The 23,246-nt window shown below is 39.5% G+C and overlaps 1 protein-coding gene and 1 long non-coding RNA gene across 7 annotated transcripts; one reads left to right on the forward strand and one right to left on the reverse strand.

The window, feature by feature from the left end:
* Positions 1-290: 290 nt before the first annotated feature.
* Positions 291-1,466, reverse strand: LOC138685113 (uncharacterized). Of its 2 annotated transcripts, none has more exons than XR_011324356.1 (3): positions 1,266-1,466; positions 579-719; positions 291-472 (listed from the first exon to the last, which is right to left on the reverse strand). It is a non-coding gene; the product is annotated as an uncharacterized lncRNA (long non-coding RNA). The 2 variants fall into 2 exon arrangements; XR_011324359.1 differs by having other exon boundaries at positions 1,234-1,460.
* A 163-nt stretch (positions 1,467-1,629) lies between these two features.
* YTHDC1 (YTH N6-methyladenosine RNA binding protein C1) lies at positions 1,630-23,135 on the forward strand. Of its 5 annotated transcripts, XM_069782358.1 has the most exons (18): positions 1,632-1,774; positions 3,376-3,510; positions 5,705-5,806; positions 6,421-6,749; positions 6,880-7,234; positions 8,519-8,608; positions 9,115-9,168; positions 9,784-9,878; positions 11,800-11,908; positions 12,005-12,122; positions 13,212-13,296; positions 15,206-15,372; positions 17,893-17,975; positions 19,423-19,459; positions 19,552-19,591; positions 19,696-19,758; positions 21,328-21,462; positions 22,153-23,135. In XM_069782358.1, exons 1-18 carry the CDS (start codon positions 1,747-1,749, stop codon positions 22,375-22,377), a joined length of 2,250 nt encoding a protein of 749 aa, XP_069638459.1. In that variant the 5' UTR covers positions 1,632-1,746; the 3' UTR covers positions 22,378-23,135. The 5 variants fall into 5 exon arrangements, with proteins under 5 accessions (XP_069638477.1, XP_069638485.1, XP_069638493.1 ...); XM_069782376.1 differs by lacking the exon at positions 3,376-3,510 and having other exon boundaries at positions 1,630-1,774; XM_069782366.1 differs by lacking the exon at positions 9,115-9,168.
* Positions 23,136-23,246: the final 111 nt, after the last annotated feature.

Here is a 23,246-nt window from a genome sequence, read left to right on the forward strand (position 1 = left end):
TATAACTAACGAATGCTAAATAAACTTCTTGTGTGCATGCCCGTTGCTGAAAGGTCACTCCACAAACAGCTTACCCAATTGATGTGATAGGAATGCAAGACACACAAGAATTGCTTCAGTCTTTGACTACAGAATCAAGAGGTTAAGTGCCAGTAAAACTACTAGTGTCAAGTCCTGCATATTTAAAAAAAATAAAACTCCAGAGAATGGATAAAGACTCATAGGATGAGCAAATGTTGTAGCACTACAGCAATAATAACCTTCAATCAGATCAAGAAGCCAATACAAAGTTGAAGAACAGGTATCTTTATTTCTTTCTATAAGCTTCACAATCACCTTGTAATTTTCACCTCTTCACATAATTCCAACTTCTATCATCTCTCTGCAGAAATATTTCAGTTCTTCAGGGGATGCTTTTATCTCTTTTCAGGCTTTGCTTTCACAGTTTCAAAGCGAGATGCACAATACCAACCTGAGTTATAAAGTGCCTTTTGCAGTCCAGCCTTCATCACTGGAAAAGAAAAGTGCTTCCTCAAGCTAACCAGCAACTACTGTGCTGACCAGACATTTTTACTAACCTGCCCACTCTGTGAGCGCAGGCACACACACTATATATCATGAGTGAAGCATCCTGGTACGGCATTGTTCTGGAGGGAGGAATTCGAGGCATTGAGTTGACTGACTGCACCCATCAGGCTACTCTAGCCATTATCTGCAGCCTTAAAACAAAAATCATCATTTAGTCTACAGCATTAATCACCTTGCTACGTATCTATACCAGTTAAAAAGCAAAAAAAAAAAAAAGCAGGTAGAGCTTTTGTAACAGTAGCATGCCAGCTAACAGTATTTAAAATACCACAGTGGACAAAACAAGCTCTTAACTTGATAATTGCAAGTTACACACAGCCCTAATAAACTACTTAAGGCCACTCAAGTGTCCAGGCCTCTTCACAAGCTGCCTGAAAGGGTAACTATGATGAGGTGATTAAGTTTTCATCTAGGTTATGGCAGGAAAGCAGCATGCCCTAAGCCCAAATTTCTTTAAGTATAATTTGGATTGATAAAGCACACTTGTTCCATATTTGAACAGATACATTATAAAACAAGCTGAACATCACCAGGAAGAAGAAAAAAAAACAAAACCATTTTGCTTGAGAAAAAAAAACCAAAACAGCCAAAGGAAACCTGGGGAACAGCAATACCTAACACTGGCAAAGACCATGGTTACTTTACCCCACTCAAGACCCAAGGCAAAGCTCCAACACCTCACAGAGCTGTCACAACAGCGCAGGAACACCGAGAGATGCGGCCTTCCCCTCAGCTTCCCTCGCTTTGAGAAGGCAGAAACCTCCTTCCTTCCCTGCAGCTCTCAGGGCCGCGGTCTAAAACGAGCCCGCCGCGCAGTAACACCAGACACCAACCACCTACACCGCCAACAGACAAAAATGGAGGCGGAGGCCGAGGCCGAGGCCGAGGCCGAGGCCGAGGCCGCCGCCACCTCCACCTCCTCCTCCTCCTCCTCAAAGCGAGACCACTTCACCCGCGCGCCGTCACCCCGCCCCGCCCCGCCCCGCCTTCCATCGCGCATGCGCCGCCCATCGTCTGTCCCCCCTCCCTCCGCTCGCGGCGCCCTGTGACGCGCGGAGCGTAAACAAAGCGGTGCATTCTGGGAAGAGGGAATCGTTACGTGCAGGAAGAGGGAGCCTCCATCTTAGGTGCTCGACGCGTCGCGGCGGCGGCGGCGGGATGGCGGCTGATAGCCGGGAGGAAAAAGGTATCCGGTGCTAGGGGTAGGGGTGATGGCTAGGCCCCGGGGAAGGGGGGTGGCTCGGGCGGGGGGGGGCGCGCCCTCCCCAGCCACCCCCCCTCCCCGGGGCCTGCTTGGTTACTGGTGCTGGGCCTTCACTCTGGGAGACATCCGTGAGGGGAGCGGAGGGGCGGCGGGACCGGGAGGCCCTCTTCGAGGGCGATTTTCGTAGTCTTTAGACATGGCCTGTGGGGAAGCGGTCCCTGTTGTGCGCTGGGGTGCTGGAGGTGATCGGGCCATCGTGCCGTAATGTGGTACCGCGGCGGTAGTGGGCTCAGGGCAAGGTGACTTGAGCAGCGGGAATAGGAATAAGTTCGTGGGCCGTAAGTTTAACATTATTGGTAGTGGGCTACTACTGGTTATTTTCTCGCAGAAAATACCTGCTTTTGTTTATTTCTGCTTTGATCCCTAGCCGTATTTTTTTGTAGGATTTTGTGCCGAGGGACCTAGTTACTTTAGCAAGCAGCAGCTGAGTTGGAATATTATCTTGGTGATTTTCGCTCGGCTTTTTGCAGTCAGTTATGCTTTCTAGGCCCTGTGGGTAAATAAGTTTGAATTAAAGGAATTGAACGTTTCCAGGGTAACGTATATTCACAACTCTTATAACTGCTTGTCACTGTACGCAAAAGCTGAAGTGATCCGCATGTTGTCTATGAGGTTATATGAGTCAGTCATCACAAAATAATCCAGTTAAGAAGTAAAAACAAAGTTTAGATGTAGAAGATTGCTGTTTGGTGGTTAGCGCAGATTATAGCAGTGTTACAAAAGAGGTAAAGGATCGCTGTGGTGTTTTAGTTTGGTTTACGTTGTTTTGGATTTCTATGGTATATATTTCATGTAAAGTTTTTTGCAGGATAGATGTCCATAAAATGTTTTTGTCAGAGTGGTGAAAGTTTGCTGTCTCTACTATTTATTGTGAAATTAGATCACATGGAAAATTCCCGCTAGATTTTGTTAGAACTGAGAAGTAAAATTATTTCTGGTGCTTGATTCTTAACAGTATTATTGTAAGACTGGTGGGGTAGGATATGATCAGGTTGTGTTAAAACAGATGTGAGCTGCCACCATCGATGAGCAGTGAAATTGAAATGTTTACTGTTGTCATCTATAAATTTCTACTCATATAATCATTTATCCAGATGGGCTTGAATTTTTTTATTCTGGGGGGCGCGTTTGGGGTTTTTTTAATCACTGACAGTGGTCAAGTCATGAGTAGCAGACAAGAAATGTTTTTATGTGTCGTATTTTAATTTTGGTTTAATTTTCTGTCCTATGAAAGGGATGATTCTGACTGAATAGCAGCTGTTAATGCACTTTTGTTTGTAACTTAACTTATTTCTACTGTAAATGCAACGTTATTTTTATTCTCCTTTTGGAAGAGAAATGCTGTTTCACTGCTTTAAAAAGTGGAAATAAATCTCGGATATCCTTTTAGTTTGAAATCACCTGGTCTTATCTCCTCTGTTTGCCAAATCAGATTTTTACTTGGACCCTTCCTTGAATAGATCTAACGCTCATGGCCAGCAGAGGAAAAATGGCCTCCCCAGGTTACTTTCCTGCTGTTTCAGGTGAGTTAAATTTGTTCATGGAAGGATCCAACACACCCCAGAGTCAACAAAAGATGAGTTGCAGGAGAGCCCAGTTGGGAGTGTCTGTAACGAAAAGGACTCATTTGGACCTTCCCCCTTCAGCAGTGATGAACTGTAAGAAATCTGTCCTCCATGGTTTTTCTGTTTCTTTTTTTGTGCTTTTCCTGATGCTTATCTTGATCTGTCTGAGATAATTTAGCTCATCAAGTTGAACACCAACAGTGACAGTTCAGTGAGTGGAATCATCCTGTGGAAGTCAGTTGAGCAGTATACCCGATGCAAGTGAGAGATGGGATCTCTGTGTTTAGGTTGCCCTTTTTGCATCACCAGGCTGCTAGATAAATCGAGAAATTTATTTTTAAGTAAATCAGGTAGATGTATCTGCAGAAGCGGGGCGGGGGGGAAGTCATCCTGCTCCTGTCTTTTACGTAGTTGTTTAATGTTCCAGCTGTAAACCAGGCCCACCTAACCCAGAAGGGAATTATCAGAAAGTATGTGTCAGACTTGCTTATTCCATTAAATTTTCCTTATCATTTATTTCTGAACCAGCTAATATGTGAGTCTTAGCACCTCTGAATGCTGCTGCAGTTGCTAAGTTCAATGTAGTTTACTCAAGTATGTTGTTGCCTCACCAAAAGGGAAACAGCTACGGTTCAATATGTGTGATCTGAGATGGGTGATATGTTTAGTATTCTAATCCTAGTGCACCTCTTTTTTATTAGTCTCCAGTAAAAATATCTTGTGCTCTGAACTTGCCTAGTCTTCTGTGGGGAAGCAGAGTGTAAGCCAGGAAATTGCAGCCCAGGTTTAGCAGTTGCACAGCCATGAATCTGACTGTTATGTATCTCATCAGTATCAGCAAGAATATTTGCTGTGGATGTATAGGTATCTACAAACATGAAGGGCTGTTCCCAAGAGAATTACAGTGCAGCTCCATGTTATATTTAAATGCCCTCTAACTGTAAACTGCCAGGGAAAGGCTTGATCCACCTCTCTCTGCACTGCTTTGTTTGCATCAGCTACAACAATTGTGCAGTTCAGGGACCACTTCTGCATTCCTCTACCACAGGAAACATGGAGAAATGCCAGCAGAAAAGCTAGCACACATGCTGACTTCAGATTCAGTAGTGTATGGTAGAAATCCAATTACAATACTAACTTTTTTTCTGGTGTGGATTGTGTCTTTTTTTAATACCAAGATGTAAAACTTCTCTTGTGGCACAGCTCAAGATTTAGAGATAGACAAGTTGCCAAACTCTGGAGGACTTTGTTTGCTGCCTTACCCCAATTTCATCCAGTACAGGAGTCCTTACCTGCTACTTTATAATGTTGTACAATGTGTCTTCTACATACACTGTCAACTAGCTGAATCCTTGGAGTTTGCTCTGCTTTCCTTTTCCTGAACACAGAAAATAGAATCAATCATAGTAATATTAAAGTGGAAAGAGCTAAGAATTCTGGAGTTTAGGAGAAGAAATATGAGGTTCCAAAATTAATACCTTTTCTGTTATTTTTCACTTTGTGTGCTTAGGCTTAGTTCACTCTTACTTTTTAAAGTGCTTGGAATACAGATCTGCAGTCTTAAAGCTGGTGAATCCTTCTATCAGAATCGCTATATATCCCCTTTGGTTTCAGGCAAAGTGAAACAGAGTCAGAAACAGTGACACATTCTAAAAGCTGTGTGACCAAGGGTGGTCATTTACTCCTTCTAGCATGAATTTTCTTAAACTTTTGCCCTTTTGATTAAGGTGAATTAGTTGTAACTTCCCCCCCCCCCCGCCCCGAGCAGCTCAGAATTAATTATGCAGCAAATAAGTACTACTTTCCCCTTCTTCACTAGGGTGACCTAGCTTATGTTCTTGTTGTTAACTTGCCCTGTTGCGATTTTTCTACTTGTAGGTGAACCACAAAACTCGCCCTCCTAACACAGCAATGACAACAGAAATAGCACAGCAGGAGGGAAGATGATTTAAGGTGCAAGTTCTTCAGGATTCTGAGGAGAGACATCACTCCTCTTTGCTTATGACACTCAGACTATCTCCCAGTCTCCTTTTTCTCAAATTTTGTACAGGCTCTTTTGTTAAGCTTTCATTTGTAGGTCAGCCAATTTGGACGTTATTCAGAGGCCTAAATGTATTCTGTGGTGTATTTTAATTCTTTTACTGGCTTTGCTTGATCCTTCCAGCTGAAACTGTAGAAATAAGTAACCCTAAAGGAAATGTTTGGGTTTGTAAATACTAGTTCTACTGTAGTTTACATATGTGGACTCTTTACAGTTGTTTTTAACTTTTTGTTTGTTTGTTTTCAGATGGTGAACTGAATGTTCTGGATGACATTTTGACTGATGCTCCTGACCAAGATGATGAGTTGTATAACCCTGACAGCGAGCAAGATAAAAGTGAGAAAAAGGGTAGGTGACTTTGGTAGTGGATGTCCTGCGGAACATAAATGGTAAAAACCGTCTTTCTTATTAGGGTTAAAGTCTTTGAAACAGTGGTTCTTACAGCCTGATTCAAAGAGTGAAAGAGTTCTGAAAGTCTTTATTTCATGGACACCTGCTTTTTCATCTGAACTTTCAAGCAAACGGTTAACTAGGTTTCCTTTTATCTCAAAAGCAGTTGCTGTGTCTGGCTTGTTGTGAATTCATTTGCTGTTAGAAAATGACCGTCTTTTTTTGTTCCATAAAGTGCAATGCAAATGGAGCAAGGGGGTCCCAAAGTCTGGTCCCAGCTCAGTTCTTGATTTGGCTTTAGGCCAATCCTGTAAGCATTTAATTCAGCATTCCCATATATAAAATTATGAAAACACCTATCAAGGCCCAAATTATTGATCTTTAGAAGTAAAATATATGTTTCAGAACATGAGCTGTTCCTAACAAGCAGTTCTGAGTGTTGTTGCAAAGCCTACAACTGGAATATGCTACCTATGACTGCAACAGGGGAATTACCTAAAGTAGAAACCTCTGCACAGTTTTTGGTTTGATACACAAAGTAACGTTGAACTTGGTATCTCTTTCTATTTAAGGATCAAAAAGAAAAACTGACAGGATGGAAAACGCTGAAAGCAAAAGACAAAAACCTTCTGTGCATTCATCGAGGCAGATGATGCCAAAGCCTCCTAGTTCATCAGTTAGCAATAACAAGAGAATAGTGAGTACAAAAGGAAAACCAGTATCAGAATACAAGAATGAGGAGTATCAGAGGTCGGATAGAAACAAGCGCCCAGATGGTGATCGAAAGACACGCATGTCCAGCAGTTCCAGGGAACCTTATAAAGGACAACCAGAGAAAACTTGCATGAGGAAGAGGGATATTGACAGAAGGGCAAAGTCTTCTACACCAGATGGCTCAGAGGTATTAAATATTCTTGCTGCCTTATAAATAAAGCAATTATATGAGACTTTTATAAGGCACATTCTTAGGACTGTGTGTGCATCCTGACAATGTTATATGACTGCTGATTCACTTTTTCTTTAAACATCAGAGAATCAGGCATGATGTGGATAGAAGACCAAGCAGATCCAGCCATTCTTCTAAAGAAGAGGTGAACTCTGAGGAATATTGTTCAGATCATGAGACTGGCAGTAGTGGTTCCTCTGAACAAGGGAATACAGAGAATGAGGAGGAAGGAATGGAAGAAGAGGAAGATGATGAAGGAGAGGAGGATGAAGAGGTGGAAGAAGATGGGGAGGAGGATGAAGAAGAGTATGAACAAGATGAGAGAGATCAGAAGGAAGGAAATGATTATGACACACGAAGTGAAGCCAGTGATTCTGATTCTGAATCCGCCTCTTTCACAGATGGGTCAGTCAGATCTGGGTCTGGTTCAGATGCATCAGGTAGGTAACATCTAGCATGCTAATCTGAAATACCTTGCCATTGAAAGTTTAGCTGCTTTTAAGAATAACCACTCCCTGACTATGTCAAAAGTAAGCCTTAGTAGCACAAGTCAATAATGTTAATTATGAAATACCATAGGCAAGGAAAAAATTTACTGAAAAGTGATATTTCCTGACACCAAAACTTGTGAACATCAGGCTTACCATGCTGAGGATTCATACTGTTCTTGATTGCTTTGGCCTTGCTGTTCAATGCTTTGAAATGTTAGAATTAGTCTTTTCTTAAGTATCTAATGGCTTAGTTTCCCATATAATTCATTTTAAGTTGGTGTTGAGCTGTTCTGTATTCATCTAGATGAGTGAACAAGTAGACCAGTGTAGTAAAAGCACCATCTCCCCAGGAAAGGATAGTTGAATCTTAAATAGTGGCTGCCTTCAGCATAGGAAATCTAAAACTAAGTTGAAATGATTAGCTATTAGGGCTAACTTAGGAAGAGAGAAATGTTTTAAGCAGAAACTAGAAACAGGTGCTTCGCAGTTGTGTATTATAACTGGTCCTGACTTACAGATGTGAAGTGTTAATGACGTAAATACTTCTGGGTTTGGCTGTTTGTTGGTTTGTTGTTTTTTGTTTTGTTTTGTTTTTAAGAAAGCGGCTTGCAATCCTGTTAAGATTCTTCTTGTGCATCTTCCTTGTCTGAAGGCTCCATAGGTGGTCATCCTGCTTAACATAATGCCTTTTTTGGTTCAGCTCTGCTGTTTGGAATTAGAGAACAGAAAGGTGTAACCTAAAGACAAGTGAAGCTGTAATAACTGTTCTAAAAAGCTCCATAGTATAGCATAACACTTCTAAGAGTGGAAATAATTGCCTGTGTGCCACAGTGTTTTGTTTTCATACCTCTTGCCATTTTGTTGAGCTCTGAGCAAATGAGCCTATATCAGTATTGCAACACCATTTGTGCTGTGTTGCAAATTTGGCTGAAGAAAAGAGCTAAACCACCCTTACTAAAACACCTAGGAGATAAATTGTGTCTCTAAACTTTGCACAGAATTACTAATTTTGTGGCATTTGGCTTCCTTTTATGAATGAAAAGCTTGAGTAATTAACATTTACTTCTTTTGCGCATGATAGTTTTGGGGCAGCAACCGCAATTTTCACATGCAGGCCAAATGCTAACTTCACTATTACAGATGTTATTTTCCTGTCTCAGCACTTTTTACCTCAATTTTGCCTGCCACTTGATGTTTAAAATACTGCTTTTATTTGTTATGGGGTTTTTTTAGATGAAAAAAAGAAGGAGAGGAAGCGAGCTAGAGGTATCTCTCCAATTGTTTTTGACAGAAGTGGAAGTTCTGCATCAGAATCGTATGCAGGTATTATTTCCTTTTATTGCTTGTCATCCTGACTTGCATCAAATCTTAATGTGTAATCTAAAATAAATGTAACTGGCTGTAGAGATTTATGGGGTACGTAGCTTTGTATAATTTGGTATTGACTTCTGGCATGTTGTGTGTGGATACCTTTGGGGGGATGTAGGCTTTCTTATTACTTTAATGCTATTCTGTTGCTTAAGTGGAATTTTCACTTTTTTTTTAAACTTGGAAGATGATGATTCAGTGACTAGTTTTCTGAGTAGGAAATTGTTCAAATACTATTTAAAAAAAAAACCAAACCCAAACCAAACAACCCAAAACCAAACCAAAACAAAAAAACCAAAACAAAACACTCGTGCACATTGAGTAGTATTTTTTGTGTGTGTGGGTGCGCGCCAGAAAGCATAATTTGTCATGAATGAAAATTGTATGTGACAAGGCTGTAGAAATTGTATATTATCTCTATTAAGGCTCAATCTGAACAAATGTACTTTGGCTAAACACAGGTTCAGAAAAGAAGCATGAGAAATTATCATCTTCCGTTCGTGCTGTCCAAAAAGGTATCATTTAAATTTGAATTTTTAATGCATGCCCCATAGCAAGCCATTGTCTCTGTTCATTAAATTACCTGTAATTAGTAATGTTCCGATATAAATCAGTTTGAGCGCATAATTGTTCTGAGCGTAACAAATGAATCTTGAGCTACTTTTGCATATGTTCAGAGCGATACGCAAAAAGTTCAGTCACTTGGCTCCTTGCAGAGGCAGCAAAGCAAAAGAATAAAGTGCTTACATCTGAAAAGAGGAACATTTCAGCATTCTCTGTTGAATGACTCGTGCTGATACAAATGTTACCCAGTATTTATCCAAAGATTCTTAAGCAAGGAAATAAGTCCTGTATATCGGAACATCACTGAATCATGCTGATTTTATTTTATTTTTTCTCTACCTGAATATCTGAGTTTTAGTTTTGATTTGGTTTCCCCTGGCATTTTGTGCTCTACAGCTTAGACTTCAAGTTTCAAGTTGGGTGGTTGACTGTGATAATACATAGGTAGGAACTGGGTGGGATACAGTGTATTTTGAAGGAAACAAACAACTATCTACACTCAAAGCAACATTTTTGACAACTGTAAACATTTACAGTTCAGCTTATTTGACACTTTGTTTTTTCAGACCAAACAAGTAAACTTAAATACATTCTCCAAGATGCAAGATTCTTTCTCATCAAGAGTAATAACCATGAAAACGTATCACTTGCTAAAGCAAAGGTATGTTGAATTTTCTCCAAACTGATCACTTTTTCTGTTTTCAAACACACCCACCTTACTATAGTAAAGCATATAAATAGATGCATTCTTTTCTCCATCACTCAGATCTTCGTATAGGCAGTGATGAAAGCTGCTGTTCCTTGATTCTTCAAGTGTAGCTATTCTGCTTCCACTGTAACCTAGAAAAGTTTCTAGACCATCAGGCATTTGTCTTGATAAGAGTAGGGTTAAAAAGGAGCCTCAAGGTCTGTTTGATAATGTCCTAAGCCAACCTCTACTGGGAATGCTGTGACGGTATTTTCTCCCTTTCATTAGCACCTTTGTTCATATCGCTGTATTGTGAGGAGGTTCAGAAGGTTGTTTTGGCTTTCATCTAATGCTATAAAAGTAATTTTTTTTTCATTTGATTCAGGGATCTGAAGCCTTATTGCAGAAATGTATGCCTGGTAGTGCTGGTGTAAGGGAGTTCTTTGGGAGGGATTCCAATGCACTGGACTTCAGCTACTGAGGAATGGCACTAGGCCACTCTGGTGGTTTTGTATTTGCATGTGTTATTTGGAACAGCTTGTACAGAGAATAACTGTTTTGCTGTTGCACAATATACATGGAGTAGGTTATTCTGTTAATGAAGATTTTCTAAAATAGAATAGCATTAAAACAATTACATGAATCTTAAAAATCCTGGATAGGTTTGGCTCCCCTGCCCCCAGCTTTGGGTGTGATCTGTGCAGCGAACACCATTCTAACTGGTGATTGCTTTAGGTCTTTAGAGGAGTATATCCTTTCTGTGCCTCATCCACACTTGGGGCTGCAGCAGTATACTTGTTCCTAAAGTTCTTGGAGTGGATGCTTTGTCTCTCAGTGTATAGGCATCAGTGCTTTGCCACTGCATTTTCATGAAACTGGCTTTTGTGGTGCCAATGTAACAAGTACCAGTTCACAACAGGGCTTCACAAGCAGCCTGAAGCAATATACATCTGATTGAAAGCTAGTAAAAAAACTCAGATAGTTCTCTGGTGACTCTAATGAATTGTCTGAGTCAGGCAAGCACTAATCTGAGCACAGAGTAGGACATGAGAACATATCTTCAATAAAAAAGGAAGGGGAGGAACATTTTCTTTAGTAGTTCCCAGATCATACTCTGAGGCTGAAGTCTGAACATATTAAACCAGCATAAGCTTCTCTGAGTTTTCCCAGAGAATGGATTGGAGAGCTGATGTTGCTGAAAAGTAATACAGCAAACTGGTATTCTGTAGCTCAGCTCAGTTGGTACCTTAAAACAAATTAGGTTTTATTGTGCATGGCTACACAATGACTGGTGAAAGGGAAAAGGTAGGATTTAGTAGGTGGGGATGTGGGTGGCTGAACAAACGGTTTTAAGTTATCTCGCTAATTTAAAATGTTGGTCTGGTGTCCTTGATGTTTCTGGCCTTTCACTGAAAGAGTTTTAAAGTCTGCAACCTGTCCTCAACAAATCTGTCATACTGAGAAGGTTACTGAAGTCTGCCTGCCCACCTTTCAGTATATCTGCTGCTGGTTTTTCATAATTTGTGTGTATTATATAATAAATGAACTCCCAAAGTCACTTAAAACATACATTAAAAATACTGAAGGCAAAGGTTTTTATATATCTGTCCATCATTATAATTACAAATGAAACCTTATAGATGGTCTAAATGCATCTGCAGTGTTCAAAAAGGGATTGAAAAGCCAGTGTTTTAAAAGTTTTCTCATGGGGCAGGCTAAAAATATTTTCTGAAGGAACTGAATTTAGCAATACCTTTCTCTTTCCATTATCTTCTGTCCCAGAACACTAGTTTGGTCTTGTTTTCCTCATCTGTACTATATACTTCTGTTGGCTAAATCACTTGAGATGAACTCTTACATTTTGGTGGGGGGGGTGGGGGTTGTTCTGTTTTAGGGAGTATGGTCGACACTTCCAGTGAATGAAAAGAAGCTTAATGCTGCATTTAGATCAGCGAGGAGTGTTATTTTGATATTTTCTGTAAGAGAGAGTGGCAAATTCCAAGGTAAGGGAAAGTGAGCTATTACCAAGGTAAGTGAAAGTTTTATGTGCAGTAGCTTTTCTGTTGTGTCTTTGTTATAATTCATGTGAAATCCTTTAGGATTTGCAAGACTGTCTTCAGAGTCCCATCATGGAGGATCACCTATACACTGGGTGCTGCCTGCAGGAATGAATGCAAAAATGTTGGGAGGTGTCTTTAAAATTGACTGGATTTGCAGGCAAGTAATTGTTCATTTATATTGCTGTTTAGTAACAAGGCATTACAATACCATTTATGTGTATTACTCACTCGAGTGCTGACAGAATCCTTTTGAAAATTCAATTCAACCAGAGATCTGTCCTCCAATCTCCCCAAATCCATGCCTCCATGTTACTGAGCTTGGGTCAGGTGTTACTGTACCTGACATGCACTGTAGAAAATATGGGGGTTTTTTATTATGTAGACAATTAATTAATTTAGAGATTTTTAACACTTGATTGTGTTCCTTCACTGATCTATTGCACTGAAACCAGAAAACTGTATTCTGAAGTCTTTGAATAAAAACAGCTGCTCACTTGCATAGACAGCTGTGGATAAAAAGGAAAAATAAATCCTGTGAGGACAGATCTGTCTTCATCTGACTGAACAAAGAAGATGCTGCTGCTTTAAAATAATGTAAGAAATAGTACAGATATTTTGCATAACGTATAGGTTGTGAGCAGTACGTTCATTGATTTAACTGAGTATGTCTTACAGAAAAGATTTTAAACCTCTCTTAGGAAAAAGAGCTGTTTCAGTCCTGTGACATACATTGCATGGTTGTACAAGCACTTCGGGCTGCCAGAAAGACTAAATACAGGGAAGGCAAGACTTTGAATTAGTGAAAAATCTAGGTTGGAAAGGTCCTCTGGAAGTTACTGACTCCCACCTCAAGCTCAAAGTGGTTTTAGCTTCGTAGTTAGGTCAGGTGCTCAGGCATTTACTTCAGTAGGTACCATGAGCTACCACCTCACATAGAGACTGGTCAGCATATTCAGATGGTGAGATAATAAGCAAGCACGATCTTGATATTGTACAGAGACAAAAAACCAATTCTTTAATAGGATAAGCTGTAATGGTATGGACTATACTAGTTAATACTGGAATAAGTCAAAGTGGAAATCTTCGGTTACTAATACTTATTATGTACTAATACGTTCATTCAGAGACCTGACAGTGCAAAGGGTAACAGGATTATTTTGTATGTAATGTCCTGCTGTATGCATTTTTAAATTTTTTTAAAGAAAAATGGAGGCAAAACTATAAATGATGCCACTTGCATATTTAGGCGTGAATTGCCGTTCACTAAGTCTGCTCACCTGACCAATCCTTGGAACGAACATAAGCCAGTAAAGATTGGACGCGATGGACAGGTTTGTTAATTATTTTTTTTTTCTATGACCCACATCTAGTGCTTGCTTTCAGCTTTGTATGTACAGAAGATGTGGAATCTTTTTAGATCAGTTGTTACTTGCAGTAGAGTACTGTGACAAAGGCACTTGGCTTATTTCTAATGTTATTGCGGAAGAAGGAAATAGTAAACAATACTGTGCCAATTCTGTTGTCATCTTTGTGGATAAGCAGTGTTTGATGCTTCAAAACTATGTGATATTTTGGATTTGAAATGTAACGTGCCTTGCATTGTATGGTGTGCAAACCTATATAGCATCAGTTTTTAAGAGCAAGTTCTGGTGTTTCCAGCTGTGTTCTGTGTTGCATTTTTTATATATACTGTATTGCTTAGGGCATAGACTCTACCATTATAAAGTATATGCTAAGTAAATTTTAAGTGGGGTGGCTCTTTGTCTGGTCAGGCATACCAGAGTGCAGGTATGTTGCTGTCATCAAGTAACCCAGCCTTGACTAAAATAACAGGTTCTGCTTTCTTAAGGCAAGATGGGAGTTGCATAATCCCCATACTGTATGGAAAATGTAGGCTCTGTGTGTTATTTTGCCCACAGACATGTTCAGTTTGTTGGGTGGCAGAAGTAAAAGAATATTTTCGGTCTTGTTTTTAACTCATCGTGAACTTAAAAAAAAAAAAAAAAAAAAAAAGTATTTCAGTTAACTTGGTTTCTGTTATATGGTCAAGGAAATAAATTTTTTAATGTTTTGTCCACTTCACTGTAGAGTTGCAATCTAGATGTGGGTTTCATCTTTTTTCATAAAATTGCGGTGCTGTCAGGTACTGGGCAAGCATTGCCTGATGCTTGCTCTCCCTGCTTTTCAACTCGGGTTATTTCCTGAAGTGGTTGTTGTTTATCCATTTACATTTTGTGTAACTCTGAATGGATCTCTATTCTGAGGATGTGTACACCGACGTGTTTGCATTTGTGACATTCTTTGGGAAGGCGTTCCACAGGCCTGCTAGTCACCAGGTTGAAGAAGCACTTTTTTTGGATTATTTTGCACCTGGCTCCTGCTAGCTTCATTTGATGGCCCTTGGTTCTTGTACTGGAAGGGGGAGTCAACAAGCTGATTGCTGTCCCTCTCTCCTCCAAACAGCTCATGGTGTCGGATGTTCCCATTGTATCCATCTTGTCCCCCATACCTCACATAATCCTCTTTTATTCTAGGCTGGAGAGACCTGACCTGCTCAGTCATTGCATGTAGGAATTGTTGCACTTATTCAATTATCTTTGGTGCCCTGTTTTGAAGCTTTTCCATTTCTACTGCCCCGCTGTTTTTTGAGATGCAGGGGTCAGAACTGCACCCAGCATTTAAGGTGTGGGTGGAACATGGACTTTCAGTGTGGTATAATGACTTTCTCATTCTGTGTTCCTTTCCTAATAATCCTGACCACACGATTTGCTTGTTTTGACTGCTGTCAAACATTGAGCTGGTATTTTCATGGACCTGTCTATCATACACTGAAGAACTCACTTTTGAGTGGTAATAGTCAACTTTGTCAGGCCATGGCTTTATATGTGAAGCTGGGATGGATTTTTTTCCTACGTGTGTCACTTTTCTCTCTGTAATAGGTGATCATTTTCTTTGTGATGAAAAACAGTCCTCTGATTTTGTAGCAAAACAGTGATGTGGCCTGTATGTCTCATGGGAAGATATGGTTGCCCCAAGTGTTGGACTATTTTATGAAAATTCTAAGTAGTGCCTAAAGAGTGAAAGGTAATGTAAGTGAATTTTGCTCTGTCTCTAGTGATACTGAAATCTCTTCGAAGTGTCTTTTTTAATTTTTTTTTTTAATGTATGTTGTCAATGTATTTGGGGAGAGTTTCATTTCTTCAGTTTATAAACCACTACTGAACTTCTAACTAATTCTAGGAAATTGAGCCGGAATGTGGAACCCAACTTTGTCTTCTCTTCCCTCCTGATGAAAGTATTGACTTGTATCAAGTCATTCATAAAATGAGGCACAAGAGAAGAATGCACTCACAACCCCGATCAAGAGGACGGCCATCCCGTCGAGACCCTGTTCGGGACGTGGGAAGGTTAGAAACGTTCTTTGGACTGATAATAGGCACATGTATCAGAATAACGTGATGGAGGAATGTGATTCGTCAAAGCTTTCCCTGCGATAAAGAAGAGAGAAAATCCTCAAATCAAGCTGCATGGACAAGTTTGTGGCTTCATTGAGGATTTCACATGGTTCCCTGGTCTGTCATTTTTCAAGAGGAAAATGGGGATCTTTGCTTTTGCAGAAAAAAGCTCTTAAAGTGCTGTCTAGTTTAGACTAGATCATTTACTGAGATAATGCAACGTGTAATGCTAGATGTAGGTAAGCTTGGCTTGATTATAAGCAGGCTAGATGGAGAGAAGGAAATATTTATATGCCAAAAATGTGTTAATATCTTGTAAAAGCCTTTTCTTTCAGGTGTGTCTCTGGATAAGCCTTATCAAATATGGGACTTTTATAAGGATCACTTAGAATTTTGCAGAAGATGCCGCCTCATTTTGAGGATAAAATATTTAAGTTATTTTGATATTCAAGAGGAGCATTATTGGGACTGTTTCAAATTGTGTCACCGTGATGTGTTAACCCCATTGCCAAATATTCTCTAACATGTAACCACTGAATTCACACATCTTGCTGAGCTTCTGAAAACAGTAGGTTCTTTCCAAAAGGGATCAAGTGGCCCTTGGAGACCCGGCAACAAACCAAAAAGAATGGCTGTTGCTGTGTCTGTATATACAACCTTTCCAGATGCTGGCAGTACCTGTGGACTTAAAGTATTTTTAGAGGATCGACATGGTTATTGATCACTGCTATATGAACTTAACATCATTTTCCAGAAAAAAAGGGGGTATAACTTGTTACAGAATTGGAGAAGTCTTTGCAAAGAACTGATATTAGCCCTCCTGCCAAACACCTTTTCCCCGTGTAGCCATTTTGCATACAGACTGATGTATGGTTTGGGCTGAAACCTTTGATTAAGTTTCCTCTTTGTGGAAACATCCTGTGGTAGGTACAGATACCCAACAAGAGTCCCCATTTCCTTGAGCTTAAAAAAAGGACACTGTAACGAGTAGGTAGGAGGAAACCTGGCAGCGCCCCCATTTTTTTGGCTTTAAAGGACTGAACACCAAGATGGCTTTTGAAGTTAAGCTAAGAGGTTTCCAGTGCAATAAAGTATATACAAGTGAAGGTTTTGCAATGGACTGCAAACTATACATATAACACCACCACACCTTCTCAAGCCTGCCAGGGCCTCCATTTATGTATGTGGCTTACAGCTTAAAGTCAGTAGTTGGACTACTATATGAACTGTTTCTATCATATTTTATACCGGTCGTAAATGCACTCTCAAAACTACAAGAAAGCGGTATGTTTATTCTTTACACCAGCTTTTATTTTCCTTGATCTGATTTTGCTGTAGATGCAACTGCTTTGGTTTTTGGGCTTTTTGCTCATAGTAAAGAATCTGCTTTCATTTTAAAAAGCTTAGTAACTGGGTATGGTGGGCTTTAAAGACTGAAGTCGGGAAGGGGGAGGAGAAATTACTATAAATGAGCTTGTTACTCAGCGAGCAAGTTGCACAGTAATTAAGCGATATAAGAAAGTGTTGATTTCTTGTCTTGTCATAAGGAATTATATTGCTGGGGGGGAAAGGAATGGATTTGTAGCTGCTTTGTGTTTAGAAACACTGTTATGTTAGCACTGGAGTCTCCCATTAATGTTTATGTACCTTGGTGGAGCAAAATTAGCAGCCAGTTTTCGGTTATTTATTAAACATAACAGCAACTGGAATGTAACTGTTTTATAATCAAACTTCCTCCCAGAGAGCGAAGTTCTTAAAAATAACATCTCTTCCATCAAAGAGCTGTTTTATAGAAAGGAGCCCCAATTATTTTAATTATTAGGAAGCTTAAGCGTTCTTAAATTTTCTGTAAAAGGCACCGATGCATTGCTGGTAAATTGCATAGAACAGAAGTTGTTAGAAATAATATCATTGGCCTACTCAGTTAGAAAAGCTACAGTGAAGGAAGCAATTTCACAAAGCATGTGCAGTTTTATTTATAAATGTTATGGAAATAGACCTTTTATAGAATTCTTCAGCCCATAGCTGTCAAATACAGCAATGTCCATGCCTTCTGACTGTGATGATATATTTTGCCATCTATTTTCACTGTATTTAGTTCTGTAAATTCTTTTGTTATCCAATAGGTTGTTTCAAAATGTAATGTGGAAAGTGTAATGTTAAAGCTTCAGTCTGAGATTGTTTTAGACAAATTTGTTACACTTTGTTTGGTGTGAAGGTACAGTTGGGTAGAGTTCCTTCCTTAACTACCAAAGCTCCTGTAGCCAGAAAGTAACAGTGGAGGGTATTTAATCGGACTGTTACTCTTGATTATTTGAGTTCAAATTTAAAGCTGTAGAACATTTTGAAGCAGATGAAATTCAGAATGATTTAATTGAGAACCTGGGCAGCTCAAGCTATTCCTGTGAGGTATTCTGCTGTGACGAATGCTCCAAGCAACCTTGTTTAATCTTTGATATCTAATTTGTGTAGGCGTCGACCAGAAGATTATGATATTCATAACAGCAGAAAGAAACCAAGGATTGACTATCCCCCTGAGTTTCACCAAAGACCAGGTTAATATCTTACTATGAAGATTTGTGTGCACCAATTCACAAATGTTTTCTCTTTTAGTGTATCCTCATTAATTCAAAAGTAAAATACTGGTATGACTGGGATATAAAAATGGGACTTGTCCCAAGTGCTGCCTGCTGGTTTACCCCACCTCTCGTAGAAGTCAGTGACACTGTTTCACTGGTTTGAGAGAAGAGCACTGAGTTAATCCAGGCTGAGCCCTTTTAAGAGCCTTAGAATTGTGTACATTGTTGTGAATGATCCTCTCAAGTGCTTTGTTAATATGGGCACAAGAATTGGTTTGACCTACTTGTCAATGTGCTAATCATCAAATTAAAATGTTTATCACAAATTTCCAACTGGGAAAGTCAGCTGAGATTACATGACTAGCAGCCTGTTGTTTAGAGATGACGGTAGACATTTGGTTATGTTTTCAAGAGAGAATTATTTCACAAGCTTGACATGAGAAAGGGAGGGGGAAGTTTCACTGCATTTTATAAGAGGGTCTAATGATGAGTTTGAGAAAGGAATTTTGTTCTCCAGAAAGAAATGTTTGCAGCGGTAATGCAGCAACAATACTGGTAATATTGCAGGTTTGTGTTTTTTCTTCAGAAAGCAATTATTAAGAAATTGTCACTTTTAATCTACCAAATCTTGCTTCACTGCTATTAGAAATATGTATTCCGTTATTTCAGTAGTAGATTTCTAAATCTTTCTTAAGAACCTGCCTTTATCTGTCCAGCTTGACTGCAAAGACTGTGTTCTTCAATGCAAAAAGAGTGTTGTTGCTGCTCCCTGGGTTTCCAAGACCATTGTTTAGAGTACAGAACACAATTTCGTAAAATATTGAAGCATTATTTTATTAGCATAAGGATGCTTTGTGTTTTGCACCATTTTACTGAGCTCTTTAAAGTTTACTTCCTGGGATTTACTAAAGCTGTAAGAATTCTTTGCCCTGTGGGGCTTTTCTGGATGTTTTTTAGATTGTTTTTAATTTTCTGTGTAACAGTGTGTCCAAAACCTATTAGGCAATCAGCCTTAAGAGTTGCCCAGATGAACACATTCTACTCAATACACAGCTAGTAAGTAGTAACAGCCATATGCTCACTGCCAAGGGACAGTACCCTTCAAATTTGTGGGCGTTCCCAATTCGTTTGACTCAAATTCAAGTCTTTATTTGCACAGATAGCCCCTTGCATGTTTGTTTGTACTGTGTGCAAGTTCCTGTGGGTATATCTGTATCATTTTTTTGCCACTACATTATACTGTTTTTCTGTACTGTCTACAAGAAGTAAGTTTTTGAGAGTTATTTTGAAAGCGAGGGTAATGGCAGGTAGACACAACTTCATAGCTGGCACAAAATGAAAGGACAGTTTGTAATGAGTATATTTTTTAAGACTGTTAACTTGAGATGGTAAATTGAATTAATACTGCTTGATGTTCGAACAGGGTATATAAAGGATCCCAGATATCCTGAAGTAGACAGGTAAGGTGTGTTCATATTATTCATTTTATGCCCTGGTAACTTGTCTGTATGGATAAATTGGATTTAGTTCTACAAATTTTTATTCCCAACAGACGATTTTCAGGAGTTCGACGAGATGTATTTTTAAATGGGGTAAGTTGGTGCATGCAGACTTTTGGGGAACTTTTTATATTCAGCTTTCTGCGCTTCCAAAGAACACTCATCACAAATGTTAATATTACTGTCTTTCATTTTAGTCCTACAACGATTACGTGAGGGAATTCCACAACATGGGACCACCACCACCATGGCAAGGAATGGTTTGTGTCTTGTTGAATTCAATTTTTCTCTGTAGAATATGGCGCTTTTTTGTTCCATGCTAGAGGAGCCTAGCATATCAATGCGTGCTCAACTCTTCCCTTTTCGTAAAATGTATCTTTGCTGTAAGTATGTAAAATTTTTAGGGGAAAAAATTATTTATATAATGTATTTTGTAATTTACTTAGCTCTCAGCAGTAGTCCAGCATTCTACTAAGCAGTACAGCAGCAGGAATCTGGCTTGGTTTGAACCTACAAGGAACTGAAAGCTCTGAGGAAATAGCAGAACCCTCCTTTAACCTACACAAGAGGGTGTGATGAAATTTTGTACTCCGCTAAGTATTCATGGTAATTGGCTTTCTCTCAAACAGCAAAGGCGTCAAAGAGGTGGACTTGCTGCAGAGGCTCATGGAACAGGCTGGCATGCTCTATTGTTGTGCAGTGGCTTGCTTTTGGCTATGGCAGTGAAGCATGCAGGAAAGTAGCAGAATGTACTGCACACCGTAATCAAAATAAGTCTTGCTGTATTGCAGCCTCCACTGAAATGCACTTTTTTTTCCAGTCAGATGAGCATATGTATGAGTGCACGTATCTATGGCTACATACGTGGCAATTAACTGATAGTTCACTTGTACAGCTGTGGTTTTGCCATCATATCAGGAAGAACAGTCATTACAACTAGTTAATTTGGTTATATTTAGTAATTCTGGCCCTGAAGGTCCTGATTTTGGTTAACTGTAATGAGTCTTTTGGCTCTTGTGTATGCTGCAAATGAGCAAAAGGCAGTTCCATATGTAGAGTTTTCTCAGCTGAAGCACAACTCTGGTTTGTTGTAATTGATGGAAGTGAACGAAGTGGTCAGATGGGGAGGAAAATGGTTTTTCAAACACAGCTAAGCCTCCAGAAGCTCCCAGGTTTTTTTCTCCCCTCTTCCCCATTCTGAATGCTGTCCAAGTAGTCATGCTGCAATCCAGCATTTCCACCTACTTCCTTTGTGACAGCAATGCAAGTAAAGATGCTTCAGTAATAAAGGAAAGAAAGGCCTTGCTGATTGAAGAAATGGAAACAGGCAAGAGATGTCTTGTTAAAAAAAAAAAATCTGCTAGCCTTTTGTCAAATAATTGCAGTGTAAGTTTGTTCATTTAAAATAGGAATATATTCATAAGCAATGGCACTAAAAAGACTCATTTCGTTAAGAACTTGCTGGTTCAGACAAAATTCACATTCCATATGCATGGATTAAAAAAAAAAAAAACAACAACACCATATTTAAGTAGCAGAAGTTTTATGTACAGTATCACTTTGAGGCAGATACGGAAAGAAGGCGTGTTTGGGGTTTGTGGAGGGTGTTAGCCAAACTTCTAAAAAAGCAATGGTAAAGAAGTAGTAAAGCATGCCAACCTAATGAAAAATAGTCTGCCATTCAGTTAGGAGGCTGTGATTGAATAGATGTAGATGTCATGTTTTCCATCTGAATGAAAGTAACCTCTGCTCTTAATTCCCAGCAGTCAGCCTTGTGTGCATTTCTTTGTTTTGAAACACTCAGCAAACTTACTGTAACTTTCTTGTAGCCACCATATCCAGGTATGGAGCAGCCACCACACCACCCTTACTATCAGCACCATGCACCTCCACCTCAAGCTCACCCTCCATACTCAGGACATCATCCTGTACCACATGAAGCAAGATACAGAGACAAACGAGTAGTAAGTGCCCACAGAGACAGAGGGGGAGGAGAGTCTGCAGGCCAGAGTAGGAATTTGGGGGTACAGATGTAACCTAACCTGAGATTTGTTGACTTTGATAAACTGTTTTTAAGACGTGTATTAGTTTTCATTGGAAAGATCAGTTATTTAGACTGACTACAGACTTCCAGCATCTTCAAAAAGCCTCTCTCACAGGTGATGTAGAAGTGCAAAATTCTGAGAACATACTCTTAAACTGAGGTGTGTGCTTAAAATGACTTCCAGCTGTCTAGTTCTGAAACTTTTCATGATGAAGCCCAGTTTGAATAAGGACATGCTTGCACTCATGCATAAACAAATTATCAGCAGAAAAGTTTGTGTTTTGTTAACTTTTTACAGGCACATCAAAAAACAGGGTAGATTGTTAAATAATTTCTGTTAGCTGGCTTTGAAGGCTGCTTAGCTTTCAGGTCTCTTGCTGGTATCTGGCATTTGACCCCAGCTTCTGCACAGTGGAAGCACAGACATGGTGCTGCCCTGAAGATGAAAGAAGAAATTTGTGCTTATGGATGCTGGACATAATTTTTTTTTTTTTTTTTTTTTTTTTAAATACTGGTCTTTCCCCAGAGTTACGACCAGTCTTACAGATAAGGGAAAGGAGGGGATTTTAATCTGGGAAAGAAAATAAACAAAGCTGTCCTTTCATCACAGCACGACTATGACATGAGAGTAGACGACTTTCTTCGCCGCACACAAGCAGTTGTCAGCGGTCGGAGAAGCAGGCCTCGGGAGAGGGACCGAGAGCGGGAACGGGACCGTCCTAGAGATAACAGAAGAGACAGAGAACGTGACAGAGGTCGTGATCGGGAAAGGGAGAGAGAGAGGATTTGTGACCGGGACAGAGACAGAGGTGAAAGAGGTAGATACCGAAGATAATCTATCTGGAACCAGTGCTCACTTGAAACAAAAAAAGCTTGTATTTTTTTGTGTGTTTACAAGTAGTACATTTTATTTTCAGCTGTCTACTTAAAGTTCGTTGTGTAGAAGGATTTATAATGACCCTCTCTATTCCAAGCATGCAGTGAACTATGAACTGGAAAAACTCAAATCGGCCAAAAATAAAATGGCGCAAAGCTGACACTCAACTTCGCGTTTCTATTGGAGCAGAATGGGAAACAGCTAAGAATGTAGATACTGATTAATTCTCAATAAGTGTTCATCTACTTAGTGACTTCATTCTAGGTTTTTGAATACTGATGGATAACTGCCATATTTTTTTTTGCTTTGATGTTTTCTTCCTGTAGTTTCACATGGTTCAGTGGGAGAATGCTGCTATCAAGTATGCAAATATTGAAGTATGATTTATTTGACTGTATGGCAGTGTTGTAGCAGCCTTTTTTTTTTTTTTTTTTTTTGTTCTCCCTCCCCTTTTTAAAGCCTATCTGTAAAGTCAAGTGTTTTTTCAGTCTTCAGTAATGAAAGCAATATTAAGAAGACACTATTGATACCTAATTTTTAACCTTTTTTAAAAATCTTCCCGTGTTCAGTAACATTTTGGTCAATTCTCTTGTCTAGTCTCTTTCCAAAAATGTACACATTGCTTGGAATGTTCACAACCTGCGCGTGTGGAACCAGAGAATATTGCTGTATTCTACATTGCTACCTTTTTTTTTTTTTTTTTTTATAAAAATAAATTGGTAACTATTGAAATGATCAAAACTCCAGATCGGGTTTCTTGGTCTTCTAAGTTTGCCAGCTTTGATAGATTCTGGCAGTTCTATGAAAGTATTTGTGTTCAAGAATAG

The sequence above is a fragment of the Haliaeetus albicilla genome, chromosome 1 (assembly GCF_947461875.1).
Source record: "Haliaeetus albicilla chromosome 1, bHalAlb1.1, whole genome shotgun sequence".
In the NCBI taxonomy this organism is placed as follows: Eukaryota; Metazoa; Chordata; class Aves; order Accipitriformes; family Accipitridae; genus Haliaeetus; species Haliaeetus albicilla.

What these genes read in the sequence shown, in the direction of transcription:
- YTHDC1 (XM_069782358.1), top strand. Translation starts at nt 1,747, where the DNA reads ATGGCGGCTGATAGCCGGGAGGAAAAAG. An exon ending in AGATTGGACGCGATGGACAG is followed by an intron (nt 13,297 to 15,205) that starts GTTTGTTAATTA and finishes AACTAATTCTAG; the next exon opens with GAAATTGAGCCGGAATGTGG. An exon ending in CACCACCATGGCAAGGAATG is followed by an intron (nt 19,759 to 21,327) that starts GTTTGTGTCTTG and finishes ACTTTCTTGTAG; the next exon opens with CCACCATATCCAGGTATGGA.